The sequence below is a fragment of the Leptodactylus fuscus genome, unplaced genomic scaffold (genome assembly GCF_031893055.1).
Source record: "Leptodactylus fuscus isolate aLepFus1 unplaced genomic scaffold, aLepFus1.hap2 HAP2_SCAFFOLD_1198, whole genome shotgun sequence".
Taxonomy (NCBI): Eukaryota; Metazoa; Chordata; class Amphibia; order Anura; family Leptodactylidae; genus Leptodactylus; species Leptodactylus fuscus.
In genome coordinates, this window is record NW_027440031.1 from 4,706 (window position 1) to 28,561 (window position 23,856).

The following is a 23,856-nucleotide window of genomic DNA, read 5'->3' on the forward strand; positions in this document are numbered from 1 at the left end:
TAGCCAGTGGAGGGACTGGCAGAGGGGAGCAGCCGATGAAGATCGGGGGGTGAGGTGGATTAAGCGAGCAGCAGTTTAGGGTGGACTGGAGGGGGGAGAGGGTGTTTGCTGGGAGTCCATGGAGAAGGGTGTTGCAGTAGTCTAGGCGGGAGATTATGAGGGCCTGGACGAGCATCTTGGTAGTTTCTGAGGTGAGGAAGGAGCAGATTCGGTGGATGTTCTTGAGCTGGAGGCGGCAGGAGGTGTTGAGGGTTTGAACGTGTGACTTGAAGGATAGTTCAGAGTCCAGGGTTACCCCAAGGCATCGGGCCTGTGAGACAGGGGTAATTGTGGTTCTGTTAACTTTGATAGACGGATCAGGTGGAGGGGCCATATGGGGTGGGGTGAAGATGATGAACTCAATTTTCTCCATGTTCAGTTTGAGAAAGCGAGAGGAGAGGAAGGAGGCTATGGCCGCTAAACAATCTGGAACTCTGGCCAGCAGGGAGGTAACGTCTGGTCCAGAGATGTATATTTGGGTGTCATCGACATAGCAGTGGTACTGGAAACCATAAGATCCTATGAGTTGGCCTAGGCCAAGGGTGTAGATAGGAGGGGTCCTAGGACAGAGCCCTGGGGGACACCTACAGAGAGAGGGCGAGGTGAGGAGGTGGTGTGCGAGTGGGAGACGCTGAATGTGCGGTCGGTGAGGTATGAGGAGATCCAGGAATGGGCCAGGTCTGAGATACCAAGGGATGAGAGAATTTCTAACAGGAGGGAGTGGTCAACTGTGTCAAAGGCAGAGGAGAGGTCGAGGAGAAGGAGGACAGAGTAATGGCGCTTGGCTTTGGCAGTTAGCAGGTCATTGGTGACTTTTGTTACCAAAAGATCCCATCCCTTCTAATGTGGAGAGCTCACCTTTGTACCTTTTGCACGACCCGTTCATCTACCGAGGGGACTGGTTTATCGTCATCCCGATCCCTATTTGCTAGTCCTATTATGGAAGTGTTTTTGGATCCAGATTTCTTGGGCCACCTGACCTACATAAACTTTTTAACAAGAACAAGATATTACGTAACCAACATTCTTACTTTATATAATCCTCGGCTTTACGTGCGATGTTCTCAACCCGATTCTGAAAGGTTTCTCCTGTTTCAATAAACTGACAAATGTTAGAGTTCCCACAAGGGTACGTTCCGAATATCACCTTGTACCTCTCGGGTCTGTTAAATGGCCATGTGACGTGACTCCATCAATGTGTCCTTTATGTAGGGAGTTCGTGTTGCTGTTAGAGATGGTCGCCGATGGTTAAAGAGACCAATAAGTGTCCAAATCTGGTCGTGTTTCTCGCCATTGGTTGTTACATTCCGTAATAAATCTGACTTTCGAGTCTTGTTTTCCTTCTTTTGGTTGTAGGATCTTCGGTCTTGCACCATCCTTGACCTGTCAGTGTGTGAAATGATAATTTTATGAGATTCCCTTTGGTGGACTCTTCCAGTCATCTGTCGCGCCCGAGTCTTGAGATCATTGTAAGCCGAGCAAACTGGCCCTTTGGAATTCCTTGTTTTAGCTATTTAGTTTTTTGGTGTAAATCCCCTTAGGGGGCGCTTCGCTTGAAAAGGTTGAGAAATACTGGCCTATAATAAGGATTGGGGTCTGACCCATGACACCTTGACCCAACAGATTTTTGAGCGTCCTTCTCTACGTTGGTCTGTTTACCTGCACACTACTTGGTGGGGATGTAGGATATTGTCACCATGTCCCCTTCACTTGAATGAAACAAAGCTGCAATATCCGATACAGTGGTGGAGCAGGAAGCTGGCAGCTCTGCGCTTCACCATTCAGGCCTTGACTAATGTTGGCAGGAAAAAGCAACAAGCCAGAGCTCGCACTAGAGCAGGAGACTGCAGCTTGGTTGGTATCTGATGGGCCACTGAAGGTTGGGAGGTAGTGGTGATGATGGGGGTGACCCATGTATGAAACCTATGAACTAGGCCCAGCAATGTGATAAAACGGCCCTAAAAAAGTTGGTCGTGAAGTTTTTGAGTTGTGATTTGGCCGTTTCTGTGATGAGTTGGCACAGATCGGTGGTGAGATATTACGACCTGGCACCATTACAACATGAGGTGTGGGTGGGAGGACTGGTGCCCGAGGAGGCTCGGGTTCTTGTGTTATTTTTGCCGTGTGTTGATGTTTCTTTTCTCTTGGTTAAGTGTATTATCTTCCCATCAGTATCTGGCTTGGAGGGAGAGGTCTTTTTCTTGATGTTATTATATTCCTTCTGACTTCATCTGCAGTAATTGAGTTTCGCAAATTGAAACATTTTACAGTCCATTGAGGATTTCAGAAGAAATCCTTTTACGTAGGCAGGAGAAATGGAGGAACATCACTTAAAGATCAGATAAGAGCCATATGGAGGAAACATTTACTCCAAGCCAGTGTCTCAGAATTGTCACTTATCTAGGTCACGGAAGACATCCATTGTCGACAAAAACCTGGAGATTACATAGATAGAAGATAGATTTATAATCCTAGTATTTGAGGGTGGGTACAGTCATTACAGCTAAAAGGGTCTTTGTGAGTTAACGCTTTAATATTTTATGAGGGGCCGCTCCGAGAGTTGTCTTCTGCATCTAGTAAAAGTGCCAAAGAACCAAACACTCTTAAGACGCTTTGGTGATTAAGACACCTTCACGACTACTACGGTAATTGGTCTCGGCAGAGAGCGGCGAAGGCTGGAGAAGGTAGACCGCCCGGGGCGACGAAAACACTGGAATCGACGGGGTTCTCCAGAATTATGGGTTGTGTCACCGACTTCTTCACCTACGAGACGACCAAGTCTGTGGTGGTTAAAAGCTGGACCATTGGAGTCATCAACCGGGCAGTGCAGCTCCTCATTATAACCTACTTTGTGTGGTGAGTCCGTCTCGACGTTCTTTACGTGTGTTTTTATGTCTTTCGAGATCTGGGACTTCATGTCATTTAACCACTTATTCACATATCTTTAGGTTACTCGTGTTGCGTTCTCTTCACCTAGGACGCAGGTTAGTTTATATTCTGTCCATGAAGATGCCCAAATGTCATGGACAGTGGAGGGTGAAGATAGTGGATGACACGGTGGACTGTAACGTTCTAGGTGTTGATATGGTGACAACAAATGCGACATTTTTTGCAGGGTCCTATGGTACACTAAGCCCTACGAGCTGTGTGCACGGACCCGAAACATTGAGTTTTTGGCCACTTTTCACCCGAGTTGTGTATTACAATATCGTGGTATACATCTGATATACAGTGCCAGGCCATGACTTACTTTTTGTTAGGTCCATATATTTATAGAATTCCGGAGAACAAAAATGTTTCAGATGACTTCTATTGTCCAGGTCGGAGGTTGTACTGGACACCAATATGGCCATGGGCAGGAGGGCTCACCTACTACTTGTTACGTCTAACACTGCATATCTATAATGGTTAGTATAGGATAGAAGTTATCACCCCTGGTTACAGCCATTGTGACCCATGTATACAATGACAGAATATGGGTATATATAGCCCTCGGCTTTGTCAGTGGACTATTAACATTGTAGCTATGCTTGGAATTGTCATTTCTCAAGCTGAAGTTAACAAATTTATTTCTGGTTGGCTTCCGAATTCTGGAGACCCCTAAAATGTCTGAGGATCTGCAGGCTACCTTCTTATTGAGACTATATAGTCCATGATCAGGACACTACTTATGGGTAAATAGACCATGGAACCACCTTCTACTGGAACTTCTCGGGTTAGAGTTGACTCCTCATTACTTGCCAATGACGTAAAGAACTTACATACTGAAGTTTGGTGGCCGCAATATCTGATGGCCTTTAGCATTTGGTTGCCAATGTTACATAATTTTGTGGGTCCACTTTTAACAAATTCGAGCCCTGTGGAGAGTTTGTGGTCCTGTATACAGAATTCCATACTGGAGAATACCATCGATCTTTGGGGTCCGGTCTTATAACTCCATACTGATCAGAACTTGTAGATTTGGTCATCACTATGAGCCTATGGGGACCAACATGTGTTTGGTCACATCGAGAAAAAGTAGCCTGGTCCGTCCTGCTGCTATGACGCAACGTTATGTTCAGGCTGAGGGTCAACGTATTGCTCAAGACGTAACATCAAGAAGTCGTAATTGAAGAAGGACGTTTTGTAATATTACCAAAGAAACGGCACAACTATTTTTGACTTACTCATATTATTTTGCCGTATTGGCAAGTTTTTGAATAATAGAGATGATAAAAAATAGTGAAATATATCTGTCTGGAAAGGGTTACAAATCCAGTTTTATGGACTTCGTCCAGGACTTCATTATTTCGTAGTGGAAGAGATGTGGACTACGGTCGACCAACCTGCCAAAATGATTAAAATAAGACACAATGATCCAGTAAGTCACAAAAATAGGACCAATGCTCTGGACCTTCAGCCTGGTGGATCGGCAAAAACGTTGACTATTCAAGAGTGACGTACATAGGAAATAAAATGGATTGTCCCAAATTTTTGGGTGGGACAGTCTATGGACATGGGGCAATTTTTTCGTTTGTAAACAGTAAGTCCAACATAGCAGTGAAGGTGGGATGAGCTGGAGAGGTGATTGAGAACATCATGAATTAAGGAAAATGCCAAAACAACCCTCTAAAAATGCAAAAAGAAGAATATACAAAGCGAATGTGTAAGGAGATGTCTATGGCGTATCCATAACATATGAGAAAACTGGGCGATGTCTGGCCCCAAGTCCTCCTGATGAGGAGACTACAACAACCTAGTGAAGATTCAGTAGTGAGAAGAAGACTATGTCAATGGTATAGACTGGGACATGGGTAAAGTTTCAGCTCCCAGATGTCCAAGGAACCTCTCGAGATGAACTACAGATCTCAGTCATCGATCCAGCAACATTTCACTCTTTAGAGTTGTGGTTATTCCCAGGTCACATGTAGGCTATAGAGACGACTATGAAGCTTCTTACTGCAGCATCCTCTTTGTGACTTCATTATAAGGGTCACATTACAGTCAGGACGTGAGATACCACGTTTGATGACCATACTGTTCCTCAGGAGACAAATGGCCAAGAGTATCAAAACCACTATGGATGGGTGGTTGGGTAGCATATCGATGGGACTAGAGATGAACAAATCAGGTTTGTTCCAAGTTTAGTAAGGTCTGCGGCTGTAGTACTGCCGTACTGAGACAGAAGCAATAGGAGGAGAACTACTGGGAAAGGGGCTGGGTAAGTACATGGCAGAACTACTGTCTGGGTCCACTGAGGGGCACAATAATGTCTTTAGAGACCACTGGGGAGCATTATACTGTGTGTAGGGACTACTGGGGAGCATTATACTGTGTGTGGAGAACACTGGGGAGCATTATACTGTGTGTAGGGACTACTGGGGAGCATTATACTGTGTGTAGAGACCACTGGGGAGCATTATACTGTGTGTAGGGACTACTGGGGAGCATTATACTGTGTGCAGGGACTACTGGGGAGCATTATACTGTGTGTAGGGACTACTGGGGAGCATTATACTGTGTGTAGGGACTACTGGGGAGCATTATACTGTGTGTGGAGAACACTGGGGAGCATTATACTGTGTGTAGGGACTACTGGGGAGCATTATACTGTGTGTAGAGACCACTGGGGAGCATTATACTGTGTGTAGGGACTACTGGGGAGCATTATACTGTGTGTAGGGACTACTGGGGAGCATTATACTGTGTGTAGGGACTACTGGGGAGCATTATACTGTGTGTAGGGACTACTGGGGAGCATTATACTGTGTGTAGGGACTACTGGGGAGCATTATACTGTGTGTAGGGACTACTGGGGAGCATTATACTGTGTAGGGACTACTGGGGAGCATTATACTGTGTGTGGAGAACACTGGGGAGCATTATACTGTGTGTAGGGACTACTGGGGGGCATTATACTATGTGTAGGGACCACTGGGGAGTATTATAATGTGTGTAGGGACTACTGGGGAGTATTATACTATGTGTAGAGCTCACTGGGGATGTATTATACTTTGTGTAGAGACCACTGGGGAGCATTATATTGTGTGTGGAGAACACTGGGGAGCATTATACTGTGTGTAAGGACTACTGGGGAGCATTATACTGTGTGTGGAGAACACTGGGGAGCATTATACTGTTTGTGGAGAACACTGGGGAGCATTATACTGTGTGTGGAGAACACTGGGGAGTATTATACTGTGTAGGGACTACTGGGGAGCATTATACTGTGTGTGGAGAACACTGGGGAGTATTATACTGTGTGTGGAGAACACTGGGGAGCATTATACTGTGTGTGGAGAACACTGGGGAGTATTATACTGTGTAGGGACTACTGGGGAGCATTATACTGTGTGTGGAGAACACTGGGGAGTATTATACTGTGTGTGGAGAACACTGGGGAGCATTATACTGTGTGTGGAGAACACTGGGGAGTATTATACTGTGTGTGGAGAACACTGGGGAGTATTATACTGTGTGTGGAGAACACTGGGGAGTATTATACTGTGTAGGGACTACTGGGGAGCATTATACTGTGTGTGGAGAACACTGGGGAGTATTATACTGTGTGTGGAGAACACTGGGGAGCATTATACTGTGTGTGGAGAACACTGGGGAGTATTATACTGTGTGTAGGGACTACTGGGGAGCATTATATTATGTGTAGAGATCACTGGGGAGCATTGTACTGTGTGTAGGGACTACTGGGGAGCATTATACTGTGTGTGGAGAACACTGGGGAGCATTATACTGTGTGTGGAGAACACTGGGGAGTATTATACTGTGTGTGGAGAACACTGGGGAGCATTATACTGTGTGTGGAGAACACTGGGGAGTATTATACTGTGTGTGGAGAACACTGGGGAGTATTATACTGTGTGTAGGGACTACTGGGGAGCATTATACTATGTGTAGAGATCACTGGGGAGCATTGTACTGTGTGTAGGGACTACTGGGGAGCATTATACTGTGTGTAGGGACTACTGGGGAGCATTATACTGTGTGTAGAGACCACTGGGGAGCATTATACTGTGTGTAGGGACTACTGGGGAGCATTATACTATGTGTAGAGATCACTGGGGAGCATTGTACTGTGTGTAGGGACTACTGGGGAGCATTATACTGTGTGTGGAGAACACTGAGGAGCATTATACTGTGTGTAGGGACTACTGGGGAGCATTATACTATGTGTAGAGACCACTGGGGAGCATTATACTGTGTGTAGGGACTACTGGGGAGCATTATACTATGTGTAGAGCTCACTGGGGATGTATTATACTTTGTGTAGAGATAACTGAGGAGCATTATACTGTGTGTGGAGAACACTGGGGAGCATTATACTGTGTGTGGAGAACACTGGGGAGCATTATACTGTGTGTGGAGAACACTGGGGAGCATTATACTGTGTGTGGAGAACACTGGGGAGCATTATACTGTGTGTGGAGAACACTGGGGAGTATTATACTGTGTAGGGACTACTGGGGAGCATTATACTGTGTGTGGAGAACACTGGGGAGCATTATACTGTGTGTAGAGAACACTGGGGAGTATTATACTGTGTGTGAAGAACAATGGGGAGTATTATACTGTGTGTAGGGACTACTGGGGAGCATTATACTGTGTGTGGAGAACACTCGGGAGCATTATACTGTGTGTGGAGAACACTGGGGAGCATTATACTGTGTGTGGAGAACACTGGGGAGCATTATACTGTGTGTAGGGACTACTGGGGAGCATTATAGTGTGTGTGGAGAACACTGGGGAGCATTATACTGTGTGTGGAGAACACTGGGGAGCATTATACTGTGTGTAGAGAACACTGGGGAGTATTATACTGTGTGTGAAGAACAATGGGGAGTATTATACTGTGTGTAGGGACTACTGGGGAGCATTATACTGTGTGTGGAGAACACTCGGGAGCATTATACTGTGTGTGGAGAACACTGGGGAGCATTATACTGTGTGTGGAGAACACTGGGGAGCATTATACTGTGTGTAGGGACTACTGGGGAGCATTATACTATGTGTAGAGACCACTGGGGAGTATTATACTGTGTGTAGGGACTACTGGGGAGCATTATACTATGTGTAGGGACTACTGGGGAACATTATACTGTGTGTGGAGATCACTGGGGGACATTATACTGTGTGTGGAGAATCTGGGGAGCATTATACTGTGTGTAGGGACTACTGGGGAGCATTATACTGTGTGTAGAGACCACTGGGGAGCATTATACTGTGTGTGGAGAACACTGGGGAGTATTATACTGTGTGTAGGGACTACTGGGGAGCATTATACTGTGTGTAGAGACCACTGGGGAGCATTATACTGTGTGTGGAGAACACTGGGGAGTATTATACTGTGTGTAGGGACTACTGGGGAGCATTATACTGTGTGTAGAGAACACTGGGGAGCATTATACTGTGTGTAGGGACTACTGGGGAGCATTATACTGTGTGTTGAGAACACTGGGGAGCATTATACTGTGTGTAGGGACTACTGGGGAGCATTATACTATGAGTAGAGACCACTGGGGATGTATTATACTACGTGTAGAGACCACTGGGAGCACTATAATAATATGAAAGGTCTACAGGGGGCCATTACAATGAGTATAGGGGCAACTGGGGGCCATTATAATGTGCGTAGGAATGATTGTAATGTGTGAGGGGCCACTAGGGACCATTATAATGTGTGAGGGAAACTAGGAGAGCATGATGATGTTACTGTGGATGGTGGAGGAGGGTAAGACATGGCTTCTGATACGTGCTGGTGGAGGTGGTCAGGTGGGAAGTGTAAGATGGTGGAGCTTTGAGGGAGCATTCACACAATGTAGTTAAAAATGCCTCAAAACAGTCATTGGCATACGTTTTCCCGACAGTGGCCACAGCTTTCCCGGTATCACTTACGTAGTCACATATGTAGTATTTACATGTTTGATATGTTTTTGGATATAAGCCGCCATATTGATCTCTTCATCTCTGGTTTCAGTTGGGTTTTTCTCCATGAAAAAGCTTATCAGATCCGGGACTCTTCCATCGAGTCGTCAGTTATGACAAAGGTGAAGGGTGTCGGACGCTACAGTAGACGGGTCATGGATGTAGCAGACTATGTCATCCCCCCGCAGGTAAGTCTCAAACCTCTTACTGGGGTCAGGTGGGGTGAATTCTGATGGAGGGTTCCCGTTGCTGTGGGCAGAAATCATTTAGCATTAGGAGGCCACAGATCTTCTTCCATCTTCGATTATTAGGAGGTCACAGATCTTCTTCTAGCTTCTAGTATTAGGAGGTCACAGATCTTCTTCTAGCTTTTAGTATTAGGAGGTCACAGATCTTCTTCTAGCTTCTAGTATTAGGAGGTCACAGATCTTCTTCTAGCTTCTAGTATTAGGAGGTCACAGATCTTCTTCTAGCTTCTAGTAGTAGGAGGTCACAGATCTTCCAGCTTCTAGTATTAGGAGGTCACAGATTTTCTTCTAGTATTAGGAGGTCACAGATCTTCTTCTAGCTTCGAGTATTAGGAGGTCACAGATCTTCTAGTATTAGGAGGTCACAGATCTTCTTCCATCTTCTAGTATTAGGAGGCCACAGATCTTCTTCTAGTATTAGGAGGTCACAGATCTTCTTCTAGCTTCTAGTATTAGGAGGTCACAGATCTTCCAGCTTCTAGTATTAGGAGGTCACAGATTTTCTTCTAGTATTAGGAGGTCACAGATCTTCTAGCTTCGAGTATTAGGAGGTCACAGATCTTCTTCTAGTATTAGGAGGTCACAGATCTTCTTCCATCTTCTAGTATTAGGAGGCCACAGATCTTCTTCTAGTATTAGGAGGTCACAGATCTTCTTCTAGCTTCTAGTATTAGGAGGTCACAGATCTTCCAGCTTCTAGTATTAGGAGGTCACAGATTTTCTTCTAGTATTAGGAGGTCACAGATCTTCTTCTAGCTTCGAGTATTAGGAGGTCACAGATCTTCTTCTAGTATTAGGAGGTCACAGATCTTCTTCCATCTTCTAGTATTAGGAGGCCACAGATCTTCTTCTAGTATTAGGAGGTCACAGATCTTCTTCTAGCTTCTAGTATTAGGAGGTCACAGATCTTCCAGCTTCTAGTATTAGGAGGTCACAGATTTTCTTCTAGTATTAGGAGGTCACAGATCTTCTTCTAGCTTCGAGTATTAGGAGGTCACAGATCTTCTTCCAGTATTAGGAGGTCACAGATCTTCTTCCATCTTCTAGTATTAGGAGGCCACAGATCTTCTTCTAGTATTAGGAGGTCACAGATCTTCTTCTAGCTTCTAGTATTAGGAGGTCACAGATCTTCCAGCTTCTAGTATTAGGAGGTCACAGATTTTCTTCTAGTATTAGGAGGTCACAGATCTTCTTCTAGCTTCGAGTATTAGGAGGTCACAGATCTTCTTCTAGTATTAGGAGGTCACAGATCTTCTTCCATCTTCTAGTATTAGGAGGCCACAGATCTTCTTCTAGTATTAGGAGGTCACAGATCTTCTTCTAGCTTCTAGTATTAGGAGGTCACAGATCTTCCAGCTTCTAGTATTAGGAGGTCACAGATTTTCTTCTAGTATTAGGAGGTCACAGATCTTCTTCTAGCTTCGAGTATTAGGAGGTCACAGATCTTCTTCTAGTATTAGGAGGTCACAGATCTTCTTCCATCTTCTAGTATTAGGAGGCCACAGATCTTCTTCTAGTATTAGGAGGTCACAGATCTTCTTCTAGCTTCTAGTATTAGGAGGTCACAGATCTTCCAGCTTCTAGTATTAGGAGGTCACAGATTTTCTTCTAGTATTAGGAGGTCACAGATCTTCTTCTAGCTTCGAGTATTAGGAGGTCACAGATCTTCTTCTAGTATTAGGAGGTCACAGATCTTCTTCCATCTTCTAGTATTAGGAGGCCACAGATCTTCTTCTAGTATTAGGAGGTCACAGATCTTCTTCCAGCTTCTAGTATTAGGAGGTCACTTATCTTCTTCTGGTATTAAGAGGTCACAGATCTTCTTCCAGCCTCTAGGACTCTCCTGTGTGGTCATTTGGTAAAATGAGGTTTAATCTGGAAGAATTTTTTGTGGTGGATTTTGCAGGGATTGACTTCCAGAAGACAAGTTCTAGTAGTGTCAGATCTCCAGGATCTTGGACATTATTCCTCTTCTCGATCCTTCTATAGATATTCTTTTTATGGTGGAAATCTTTGTACGTCTTCTACACATCATCTCTTATTTTTCCTACTTTTAGGGTTCCTCTGTGTTTGTAATCCTGACAAAACTCATAACAACTCCGGAGCAAGTACAAGATCACTGTCCAGAGGTGAGTGAGGTCTATACTGTCCAGAGTGGGGTAAGTGGTAGCTCCTGGTCTCCTGTCCTTAAGTTGGGGCCCCATTCAGTCCCGTCTATTGATGTCTTCCTCGTATAGCTGTGCCGGTACGTGGCCAAATAACAATACGCAAACAAGAGTTTGGGAATGAAGCGTTATTCTAGCCACAGGTCCTGGTACACCGGTGGGATTGGAGGTAGAAGCCATTGGGTCCTTACAAGTCATAGTCAGGCCTACAGTACGGCTAGCCTGTCAACCCTGAAGACCCGCCCCATCATGTACCATATATAACCCATATAGCATTGCCCCCCCACTCCAACCAATAGAAATGTAAGCTCTATACCGATTTCTTTTCTAGACGGACGACAAGTATAAATGCAGCAATGACAGCAACTGCACCAGAAACAAGCCCACGTCTAACGGTAAGGACCTTGTACCCGACAAGATGCCAAGATGACAGCCTTGGGGGTCATTGTTGTCCCCCCACATACCATGGCCAGTTGTGCCATTGAGTAACCCTTTAAGTTCCCAGTAGTGGGTCAGTTGTTCAATAACAACCACTTGTAGGATAAGTTACGTACTTGGGGTTGCGTTGCCCCTGCACGGACGGTGAGGAAGTTGTACTTGTCTATTGCAGGCTTTCTTACCGGCCGTTGCGTTCGTTCATATTGTCAGATCCAAGGTTGGTGCCCGACGGAAAATGACACTATCCGTACGTAAGTAACGTCAGTGATACAAATCTAAGGATCGGGCCATGTTCTGTCATGGCTCTGCATTGGAGCTGCATACATTTATCTTATTGGGGGCTGGAGTATGTGCCCAGGATTACAGCGCCACACCTGCCCTCTGGTTTTATCTGGTATTGCAGAATATTGAAGTGAGTAGGGTTGACCTACAATACCACACTCGACAAGTATGGGGTACAGAACTTGTGAGATTTGTTTCGTGAATATTCGCGAGGTTTGTCCTTCTGTTTTGTTTTCTTTGGCCTGAACCAGAAGGGTTATTATTATACTTTGGGGTCTCTTTAGACCCCCCGTGTATAAGAAGTGGAGGCCCAAGGGGGTGAGGAAACATCATAAACCCTGAGACTCACCTTCCCAAACCTCTTCTTAGCTCCCATGTCTGGTGTTACTTCTGATCCCTCATCTTCTGGCCTCCTGGGTGACATCACAGGCCCTGGAAGGCTGATGAGGCCTGTGATTGGCCTCTGCAGTCACATGGGGTGCACTGACATCACAGGCCTCAGTGGTCTCCTGGGGCCTGTGACATCACCCAGAGTGGTCTCCTGGGGCCTGTGACATCACCCAGGGCCTGTGACATTACCCAGGGCCTGTGACATCACCCAGAGTGGTTTCCTGGGGCCTGTGACATCACCCAGGGCCTGTGACATCACCCAGAGTGGTCACCTGGGACCTGTGACATCACCCAGGGCCCGTGACATCACCCAGGGCCTGTGACATCACCCAGGAGTCTGGAAGACAACTAAAGATGGCCACGAGGGGTCCAGGAGAGGCGAGGGAAGACGAGTCTGACTCTATACTATGTACCACACCTACCCCTGCTCTGTCACTTATTATACTGTAGGGTCCAACCTTAAACTTTTGGAAACTCATCTCTAGTGTGGTGCAATTTCTAGGGTAAAGGAAGCGGACATGTTGTACTAACCCTGTCCAACCCATTTAAGTGTCACACCCATAGAAGTAGTAAGCGGGGGTGTGACGTGGTGGGAGCTGGGCCAGCCTTAGGATGGGCCATGTCTTCTGCTTACACCCGTCCTTCCTTATGTTGTATCAGACGGTACCCACTGATCTAAGGATTGGGGCTAAGTCCCATGAGGCCACGTGCGGGGCCAGTGGCCAGGAGTGATGTCTGGCCAGCGTTATATCTACTATGATCAGGTCTTCTGCCAGGGGCCCCTCAGACCGGCCCGCCGAGCTGCTATTACCAGGCCTTAGCGGTCACATATGATTTATTCATATTTCCAATCCCACATAATGAGCTTTTATCCGCCATTGTCTCTCGTCCTTCCGTATATTAGGAAATAATCTCTGCCTGTTAATGGATTGCATTGCTGCGTTGCTTCCCATCAGTAAGTAGGGGGCAACATCTGATGGGATTCAGGTACAATGAATATTTTATTTCGGTGGAGGGTCCTTTATTTTACGATATCTGTGCATGTGATGTGGAGCCATACAGCGCAACGTAGATAGCCTGGAACAATAGATCACTGTGAGCTGTACTGAGCCATAACAGGGCACTCCTATGGGGCTCCACCATCAGGTATGATGACCTGGCCACCTAAGGAGAATAGGTCCACTATATGGTGTGGCAGGAGGCACCATATGCACATGGCATGACTAAGGCACCGCAGTACAGGACCCCTATGGGCCTCGCTCCGTGACGGGACGTTAACTCATTGTCATATAAAGGGGTTTTACAGGATTTGTCCGTCAAGAAGAGAAACTTACAAACCTCATTCACATTACACGGATGCTTTCTGAAGGTCTCATGGGATTCGGTGCTAGACACGCACAAAGCTCAGCGCAAAGCTAGAACATAGCAGCAAAAAATATACACAAGATACTATCATAATAAGGTCTCAGCGGTTCTGTCAGGAATGAGGAGAGACTGTTCCTATCATAAGGTCCTACCACCACCACCCATATATCAGTAAGACCCAAAGGTCCTACTACCACCACCTGTATATCAGTAAGACCCAAAGGTCCTACTACCACCACCTGTATATCAGTAAGACCCAAAGGTCCTACTACCACCACCTGTATATCATAAGACCCAAAGGTCCTAGCACCACCACCCATAGATCAGTAAGACCCCAAGGTCCTACCACCACAACCCACATATCAGTAAGACCCAAAGGTCCTACTACTACCACCCATATATCAGTAAGACCCCAAGGTCCTACTACCATCACCCACATATCATAAAACCCAAAGGTCCTACCACCACCACCCATATATCAGTAAGACCCAAAGGTCCTACCACCACCACCTGTATATCATAAGACCCAAAGGTCCTACTACTACCACCCATATATCAGTAAGACCCAAAAGTCCTACTACCACCACCACCCATATATCAGTAAGACCCAAAGGTCCTACCACCACCACCTGTATATCATAAGACCCAAAGGTCCTACCACCACCACCTGTATATCAGTAAGACCCAAAGGTCATAGCACCACCACCTGTATATCAGTAAGACCCAAAGGTCCTACTACTACCACCCATATATCAGTAAGACCCAAAGGTCCTACCACCACCACCCATATATCAGTAAGACCCAAAGGTCCTACCACCACCACCTGTATATCATAAGACCCAAAGGTCCTACTACTACCACCCATATATCAGTAAGACCCAAAGGTCCTACCACCACCACCCATATATCAGTAAGACCCAAAGGTCCTACTACCACCACCTGTATATCAGTAAGACCCAAAGGTCCTACCACCACCACCTGTATATCAGTAAGACCCAAAGGTCCTACCACCACCACCTGTATATCATAAGACCCAAAGGTCCTAGCACCACCACCCATAGATCAGTAAGACCCAAAGGTCCTACCACCACAACCCATATATCAGTAAGACCCCAAGGTCCTACTACCATCACCCACATATCATAAAACCCAAAGGTCCTACCACCACCACCCATATATCAGTAAGACCCAAAGGTCCTACTACCACCACCCGTATATAAGTAAGACCCAAAGGTCCTACTACCACCACCCGTATATAAGTAAGACCCAAAGGTCCTACCACCACCACCTGTATATCAGTAAGACCCAAAGGTCCTAGCACCACCACCTGTATATCAGTAAGACCCAAAGGTCCTTCCATCACCACCTGTATATCAGTAAGACCCAAAGGTCCTACTACTACCACCCATATGTCAGTAAGACCCAAAGGTCCTACTACTACCACCCATATATCAGTAAGACCCAAAGGTCCTACTACCATCACCCATATATCAGTAAGACCCAAAGATCCTACCACCACCCATATATCAGTAAGATCCAAAGGTCCTACCACCACCACTCATAGATCAGTAAGACCCAAAGGTCCTACCACCACCACCTCTATATCATAAAGACTCAAAGGTCCTAGCACCTCCATCTGTATATCAGTAAGACCCAAACGTCCAAGCACCACCACCTGTATATCATAAGACCCAAAGGTCCTACCACCACCACCTGTATATCAGTAAGACCCAAAGGTCCTACCACCACTACCCATATATCAGTAAGACCCAAAGGTCCTACCACCACCACCTGTATATCAGTAAGACCCAAAGGTCCTACCATCACCACCTGTATATCAGTAAGACCCCAAGGTCCTACTACTACCACCCATATATCAGTAAGACCCCAAGGTCCTACTACCATCACCCATATATCATAAGACCCAAAGGTCCTACTACTACCACCCATATATCAGTAAGACCCCAAGGTCCTACTACCATCACCCATATATCATAAGACCCAAAGGTCCTACCACCACCACCCATATATCAGTAAGACCCAAAGGTCCTACCACCACCACCCACATATCAGTAAGACCCAAAGGTCCTACCACCACCACCTGTATATCAGTAAGACCCAAAGGTCCTACTACCACCACCTGTATATCATAAGACCCAAAGGTCATAGCACCACCACCTGTATATCAGTAAGACCCAAAGGTCCTACTACTACCACCCATATATCAGTAAGACCCCAAGGTCCTACTACCATCACCCATATATCATAAGACCCAAAGGTCCTACCACCACCACCCATATATCAGTAAGACCCAAAGGTCCTACCACCACCACCCACATATCAGTAAGACCCAAAGGTCCTACCACCACCACCTGTATATCAGTAAGACCCAAAGGTCCTACCATCACCACCTGTATATCAGTAAGACCCAAAGGTCCTACCACCACCACCCATATATCAGTACGATCCAAAGGTCCTACCACCACCACTTGTATATCAATAAGACCCAAAGGTCCTACCACCACCTCCATCTGTATATCATAAGACCCAAAGGTCCTACCACCACCACCCATATATCAGTAAGATCCAAAGGTCCTACCACCACAACCCACATATCAGTAAGACCCAAAGGTCCTACCACCACCACCTGTATATCAGTAAGACCCAAAGGTCCTACCATCACCACCTGTATATCAGTAAGACCCAAAGGTCCTACCACCACCACCCATATATCAGTACGATCCAAAGGTCCTACCACCACCACTTGTATATCAATAAGACCCAAAGGTCCTACCACCACCTCCATCTGTATATCATAAGACCCAAAGGTCCTACCACCACCACCCATATATCAGTAAGACCCAAAGGTCCTACCACCACCACCTGTATATCAGTAAGACCCAAAGGTCCTACCACCACCACCTGTATATCAGTAAGACCCAAAGGTCCTACCACCACCACCTGTATATCAGTAAGACCCAAAGGTCCTACCACCACCACCTGTATATCAGTAAGACCCAAAGGTCCTACTACCACCACCCCTATATCAGTAAGACCCAAAGGTCCTACTACCACCACCCATATGTCAGTAAGACCCAAAGGTCCTACCACCACCCATATATCAGTAAGACCCAAAGGTCCTACTACCACCACCCGTATATAAGTAAGACCCAAAGGTCCTACCACCACCACCTGTATATCAGTAAGACCCAAAGGTCCTACCACCACCACCTGTATATCAATAAGACCCAAAGGTCCTTCCATCACCACCTGTATATCAGTAAGACCCAAAGGTCCTACTACTACCACCCATATGTCAGTAAGACCCAAAGGTCCTACTACTACCACCCATATATCAGTAAGACCCAAAGGTCCTACTACCATCACCCATATATCAGTAAGACCCAAAGATCCTACCACCACCACCTGTATATCAGTAAGACCCAAAGGTCCTAGCAGCGGCTTAAGGTAGTGTCTTAGTATGATACTTAAGGACGTGGTTGTGTTTTTCTGCTGTAACTTTTTCATGTGACTGTTGACATCTTATGAAGTCTTATTTTTGTACCACAAGAAACCTTGGACATCCCCTTTAAGCTCTGTCGTATCCCAATGAGGTTGGAAAACCTTGTAATCCAGACAGTGATGAATCCGCTTCCCGCTGCCGTAGATCTACCTGGAGGAGTTACCGCCATCTTGCGAATCTTTGAGAAAAAAAATACGCTTTCGGTTTAGACGACTTTTCCAGGAATAATCTTTCCGCTAATTTCTTAGAAGGAAATTTTAACTGAATGCCACAAGATGCAATTTCTATGAGAAGTTAATGGGACTGACTTTCAATACCTTATACAACCTATGGACGGGTATGGCGCTGGTTATTTTGCCCACACCTAGGCAGGTTTATAAAGTAGTGGGGACAGGCCTGGCCTTAGACAAGATGGCGTCCTGTACAATAACTTGTATTTAGGTCAGTGGCCCCTCCTGCACATGGCATACTCCTAAGGTCGGCTCAGGCTGGGCGGGGGGAGGTTGGCTTGCTGTAGGATCATCAGGACTCTCACACTTGTTTCTTTCTTCATATATTTGACTGAATTTCTTATGTTTTACTCAAGGCCGATCATGATGGAGGCTGAAAACTTCACCATTTTTGTCAAAAACAGCGTGAGATTCCCAATTTTTGACTTTGAGAGGTGAGTACCCTATAACTATGACCCCGCTGGGCATCTTAAGGAGTCATTTGTAGAACCATTGTACAAGATCTCTACCCGTACGGACACGTAAAGATTAATGACCAGCGATGTCCCTGAGATTTATAAGATGGCATCTTAAAGGAGCGTTCCTCCTTCGTTCACCCCCATGAGGCTATATACACTATATACTCACCTCTCTGTCTGTCCGGGGATCCAGCAGGGAGTCTCTGATTCTAGTCCCCGGTCCATTTTAAGTTGCTGATAGACTGACGCGGTCACTTGAGGGCCAAAGGTCAAGAAGACCCGAAATGCAGAATCTCCACTGGATCCCGCCCAAACAGAGAGATGAGTATACAGAACACCCCATTGGTTATTCATTCCCATAAGTGGTCAGGATCTTCTCAGTGACCAGTCAATGACCGGCTGTGTTGCTTTGGATTATGGACAGAAAATCTTCACCATTTACAACCTTTCAACCCTTTAATGCTTTACCTAGAGGGAACCTACCGGAAAGTCTGAACTGCCGCTATCATGAGAAGAAAGCTCCATTTTGTCCAATCTTCCGACTTGGGGATATTGTTAGACTTGCTGGCCAGAACTTCACCACCCTGGCTGAGAAGGTTTGTCAACATTTTGTATGAATCTATCTATCTCCCGGTTCTGGTGACAGTAACCTATCTATCTGCAGGGCTGGGGTGATATGCTGGGTCTGGTGACAGTAACCTATCTATCTGCAGGGCTGGGGTGATATGCTGGGTCTGGTGACAGTAACCTATCTATCTGCAGGGCTGGGGTGATATGCTGGTTCTGGTGACAGCAACCTATCTATCTGCAGGGCTGGGGTGATATACTGGGTCTGGTGACAGTAACCTATCTATCTGCAGGGTGGGGTGATATGCTGGTTCTGGTGACAGTAACCTATCTATCTGCAGGGCTGGGGTGATATACTGGTTCTGGTGACAGTAACCTATCTATCTGCAGGGCTGGGGTGATATGCTGGGTCTGGTGACAGTAACCTATCTATCTGCAGGGCTGGGGTGATATGCTGGGTCTGGTGACAGTAACCTATCTATCTGCAGGGCTGGGGTGATATGCTGGGTCTGGTGACAGTAACCTATCTATCTGCAGGGCTGGGTGATATGCTGGGTCTGGTGACAGTAACCTATCTATCTGCAGGGCTAGGGTGATATGCTGGGTCTGGTGACAGTAACCTATCTATCTGCAGGGCTGGGGTGATATACTGGTTCTGGTGACAGTAACCTATCTATCTGCAGGGCTGGGGTGATATGCTGGGTCTGGTGACAGTAACCTATCTATCTGCAGGGCTGGGGTGATATACTGGTTCTGGTGACAGTAACCTATCTATTTGCAGGGCTGGGTGATATGCTGGGTCTGGTGACAGTAACCTATCTATCTGCAGGGCTGGGGTGATATGCTGGGTCTGGTGACAGTAACCTATCTATCTGCAGGACTGGGGTGATATGCTGGGTCTGGTGACAGTAACCTATCTATCTGCAGGACTGGGGTGATATACTGGTTCTGGTGACAGTAACCTATCTATCTGCAGGACTGGGGTGATATGCTGGGTCTGGTGACAGTAACCTATCTATCTGCAGGACTGGGGTGATATGCTGGGTCTGGTGACAGTAACCTATCTATCTGCAGGGCTGGGGTGATATGCTGGGTCTGGTGACAGTAACCTATCTATCTGCAGGGCTGGGGTGATATGCTGGGTCTGGTAACAGTAACCTATCTATCTGCAGGGATTTGTATTGCGGTTCCTTCCCAATCACTGATACAGAACTTGGAGTAACGCTTGGTTGTGTTATGTCGCAGGGCGGCGTGCTGAGTATTAAGATCGGCTGGCTCTGTGACCTTGACCAGTCTTGGGACCTCTGCGTTCCTCGGTACAGCTTTACCAGACTCGACAGTGTTTCAGAGAAGAACAATGTGTCTCCGGGCTATAACTTCAGGTATGTGGTGGGGGAGGACTCTTGTCTATTAACCTCTTCCTAACCATTGTGCCGTAACCATCTCCAATACACTGCCGGAGGGCCAGAGACATCAGAGCGTGGCCATAATACCCAATCTGGCCGCAACGTAAACCCATCCAGGACTGCAACCAACTATGTATAGTGCACCGTACAAGGTGATCACCATCCACAATGGCTTCATCATTGGTGCAGGACCTGACAAGGGTCACCAAAGCTCCTGAAAGTCTCAGTGTTTTGAGGAATTTGGGATCATCTTCTTTGTAGCTGTAAATATGTCTATGGGTCATCAATGAACATGGTGGAGTCAGGGCCACATCTGGGGGGTTCAGGGCCAGATGGGACTTCCAGGCCGGGGACCTAATGGGGCCAAAGAACCCTCTGAGAAGCCATCAGAGTGAGAAGAGAGTGGCACATCGGGGGTGGGGTCTGGCTATAAACACAACCCTTTGTCTGGTCTGGCATTGACTCGTCCTTTATGTGTTAAAGGAGTCGCTATTGTCAGTAGGAAGCTTGTAAAGCCAAAGCCTGACTGTCGTGTTCGTTTCAGGTTTGCTCGATACTACATGCGTTCCGATGGCTCCGAGTTCCGGACTTTGGTCAAGGCCTTTGGCATAAGAATCGATGTCCTGGTCTATGGAAATGTAAGAACCCCGTGTCTAGTATATGTGAGACAAACCTATGGGTTATGGCAACGTAATCCTAAGGCAGTGAAGCTATGGGTGCCATATGGACGAGACGTCGGGTCCATGGTCTTAGTGTCCGCTGTTCATCATCCAATGTATAGAGCTGATCAGCAGGTGCCACAAGTCCCATGACCTCCAAACTTTCCTTGGATGGTTAATGGACTAGTCTGTGATGGACAACCCCTTTAATATTGCCATCCTAGGCCCGTGTTGTCCCGCTTTGGCGTTCTTATGAACCTTTTTTTGCATTTTCAGGCCGTATTGTTTTTTCCTTTTTCTCTCCAGGCCGGGAAGTTCAATATAATCCCAACTCTCATCAACATCGTGGCGGCCTTCACGTCCGTCGGGGTGGTGAGTGCTTCTTCTACGTCTATAAATGCAGAACCAAGAACAACTAGGTGAAAAAGTGAGGACACCCCGTGGAAGGGTTATTCCTGAAACGTAAAGGTCATTCATATGGTCTATAAAGGCAAAAACTTGCTTTTTTGTTGACACCTTCCCTTTAAGTTATAGGGTGGATCCCCCTCCCCCCATTGTGTAGTTGTATAACCACGTGGACCCATGTTGATAGTCCATCGTTCCTCTTGTTCTCCTTTCAGGGCACGGTTCTTTGTGACATCATCTTACTAAACTTCCTGAAAGGAGCAGATCAATACAAAGCCAAGAAGTTTGAGGAGGTAGGTGACCACGTCCGGCCACCAATGTTCTTGAGTTCTGGCATTTCTTGTGTCTGAGATGAGCTTTGGCCACGGTCCATTATTATCTATGGGTAGAAAGTCTCTCCTGGACCTTCGGTGGCACTTGTCGTGGTCCTGTATGGTCACAAAGCTGCACAATTGTTGCGTGGCTTTACGATACAACCGCCATCTCAGCCAAGCTCATGGCGGCATGAAAATTACTACGGGATTTTTTTTCTTTCTTTCAGATTTCTGATACCACCCCTGCGTTTGGAAGCCACGTGTTCAAAAGTGACCAGACACTAGCCGGCCGTGGAGATGAGAAAAGATCTACAGACTCCGGGGCGTTCTCCATAGGTTTATAGGTTTCTCCATGGTCCTCCTCCGTGGCTTCTTCTGTGTAATATGTGTAAAGTTCTGCCTCTTATATCCTTCTCTTGTATATTATCCTCCTTGTGATGGTCACTTAAAGGGGTTGTCTGGTTTACAAAGCCAAAGTACCCTGTTAGGACCCTGGTCCACCCGACAGTCAATTGAATTACGTGGGTTCTGTGCAATACCTCTGTCCTCCTATGGGGGTGCTGTAGGGAAAGTGTGCAGTGGCTGCCATGCTCCTCTGTACATAACAGTTGAGTTTTCGGATTCCCCAGCGTGTGCAACCCCTTTATGCCCTCACTATCCACATGTCGCCCCCTCTTCTGTCACTTTTGGCCATGTATATAGCAGACTATACTGAACAGACGACACAATCTTTATAGTTTGGGTTTACTGGTTCCACGGACTGTGAAACATACAACCCTTCATTCTACCTCCATGTTCACATGTAAATAGTATTCTGCAGAACGCTTCGTGACCAGGTGTCCGTGCACTTCATAGACATCGATTGCTGCACCTCGTTCTGATTCCTAGAAGGAAATATTTGGTGGTACATTGCAAGGATTTGCTACCAAAGTCCAACTATTGTGACCATTCGAGGTGGCAGCAGAACTGGGGGAGTGCAATGCTCTTTCGTCAGCGACCTGCTCCACCTGTGGTTGCCCAATGACGATCAAAAGGAAGTCAAATCCAACGCGACTCTCCTCATTGCTCTAGTGAGAGGTGGAGGACCTTGTAGTAGAAGGACACCCACCGATTAGACCTTGGTGGCATCTCCTAACAACGCACCACCAATGTCTATGCTTGGACGAGCCCTTGTAGACCCGCGTTAGTTCCTCCTATTAGGTGGTATCTCGACCACACCTGGTCTCTGATACTGTTTGTCTACTGCACGTGCCTTTAACCCTTTAGGCTGTACGTTCTCAGGCGCATGTCTCTTTTGGTTGTATCTGTGGATACATTGCAGCCTCCGTATTCTGTTCTGTGCTACGTAGATGAAATAAATGGAGTCTCTGCACTGGACTTGGCTGCGACTGATATTTTACCATTAAAACAAAATGTTCTCATCATGTTCTTAGGACATTCATAGGTAAAGAGGCCAAGTAGAAGGTTTCTCCAAAGAGGCCACCACTCAAATCATCTCAATAAAGAGAAACCTTACAACCATGTCTCAGACGTCACACGAAATATCATCACACCGGCATTGGAGACATCTTCTCCGGCATTGGAGACGTCTTCTCCGGCAATGGAGACGATCTAATCTACACACAAGAATGCAAAGACATAAGTTATCTCAAAAATAGATCAACCCAATGTCTTGGGACCAAAAAAGTTCAGTTCTCAGTTTCCGTGTCTCCAATCCATATTGTATCAGGATGGGGGTCTGTGATATCCACCGATGGTCCATCATGTCCACAGGCTCGTTTTCCGGCCGGTGTACGAGTTCTCCGATGACTTGGTTGTCTTTTCCAAGCTTTGTTAAATTTAGTGAGGACATCAAAAGAGAACATCCAAATGCTTTGAAGACCTCAAATGCAAGAACATAGGGGTGATACATCTTCTTATATGTCCTAAGGAATAGAATATAGATATGGATGAACCTGACGCTCTGCTCATGACATCTACTCACCTGGGCTTGGTTCTCATGGCTTCTCCTGAGTTATAGAAGTGTCAGGTCATTATATCTATTAACATGTTGATAACTAAAGCGAAAACCCAATGGACCGAGCTGTAGAGGATGCAGAGGTCATATTCACACTGGGGCTCCATTGGTCCTGCTGCCATAAAAGAAGACGAGATGGGTGAGACTCCCAAGATAACAGGTGGAGGCCCAGGGTAGGCGTTAAAAGAAAAATCCAAAAACCATTCATATTCAACCTTCTCTTACCTCCTTGAGCGTCTGGCGCTCTCTTTCGGTCCCTTTGGTGATGTCATGCGCCGGAGTCTTGACGTCATGACCCTCGGCGTGCTCATGTGAATGGGCCTCAGTGTTGAGTCCGGATGCATGATGTCACCAGGAGAGCACCAGACACCACGAGGAGGACCAAAAGAGGTAATGGAAGGGCCTTCTCTGGGCCTCCGCCTATTACGGGG

At 46.4% G+C, this 23,856-nt stretch overlaps 1 protein-coding gene across 1 annotated transcript; it reads left to right on the plus strand.

Annotated features, from left to right (window-relative positions):
• The first annotated feature begins 2,767 nt into the window (after positions 1–2,767).
• On the plus strand, positions 2,768–21,752 carry LOC142186808 (P2X purinoceptor 3-like). The gene is made up of 12 exons (XM_075261372.1): positions 2,768–2,895; positions 9,011–9,146; positions 11,264–11,335; positions 11,703–11,766; positions 11,982–12,060; positions 17,956–18,033; positions 18,530–18,653; positions 19,870–20,006; positions 20,575–20,668; positions 20,996–21,061; positions 21,310–21,387; positions 21,636–21,752. Exons 1-12 carry the CDS (start codon positions 2,777–2,779, stop codon positions 21,750–21,752), a joined length of 1,164 nt encoding a protein of 387 aa, XP_075117473.1. The 5' UTR covers positions 2,768–2,776.
• Positions 21,753–23,856: the final 2,104 nt, after the last annotated feature.

Excerpts from the sequence above, each read along its gene's own strand:
- LOC142186808 (XM_075261372.1), top strand. The coding sequence starts at position 2,777 with ATGGGTTGTGTCACCGACTTCTTCACCTACGAGACGACCAAGTCTGTG. Across the intron at positions 2,896-9,010 it reads ATTATAACCTACTTTGTGTG|TTGGGTTTTTCTCCATGAAA; the intron begins GTGAGTCCGTCT and ends CTCTGGTTTCAG. Across the intron at positions 20,007-20,574 it reads TCTCCGGGCTATAACTTCAG|GTTTGCTCGATACTACATGC; the intron begins GTATGTGGTGGG and ends TGTTCGTTTCAG.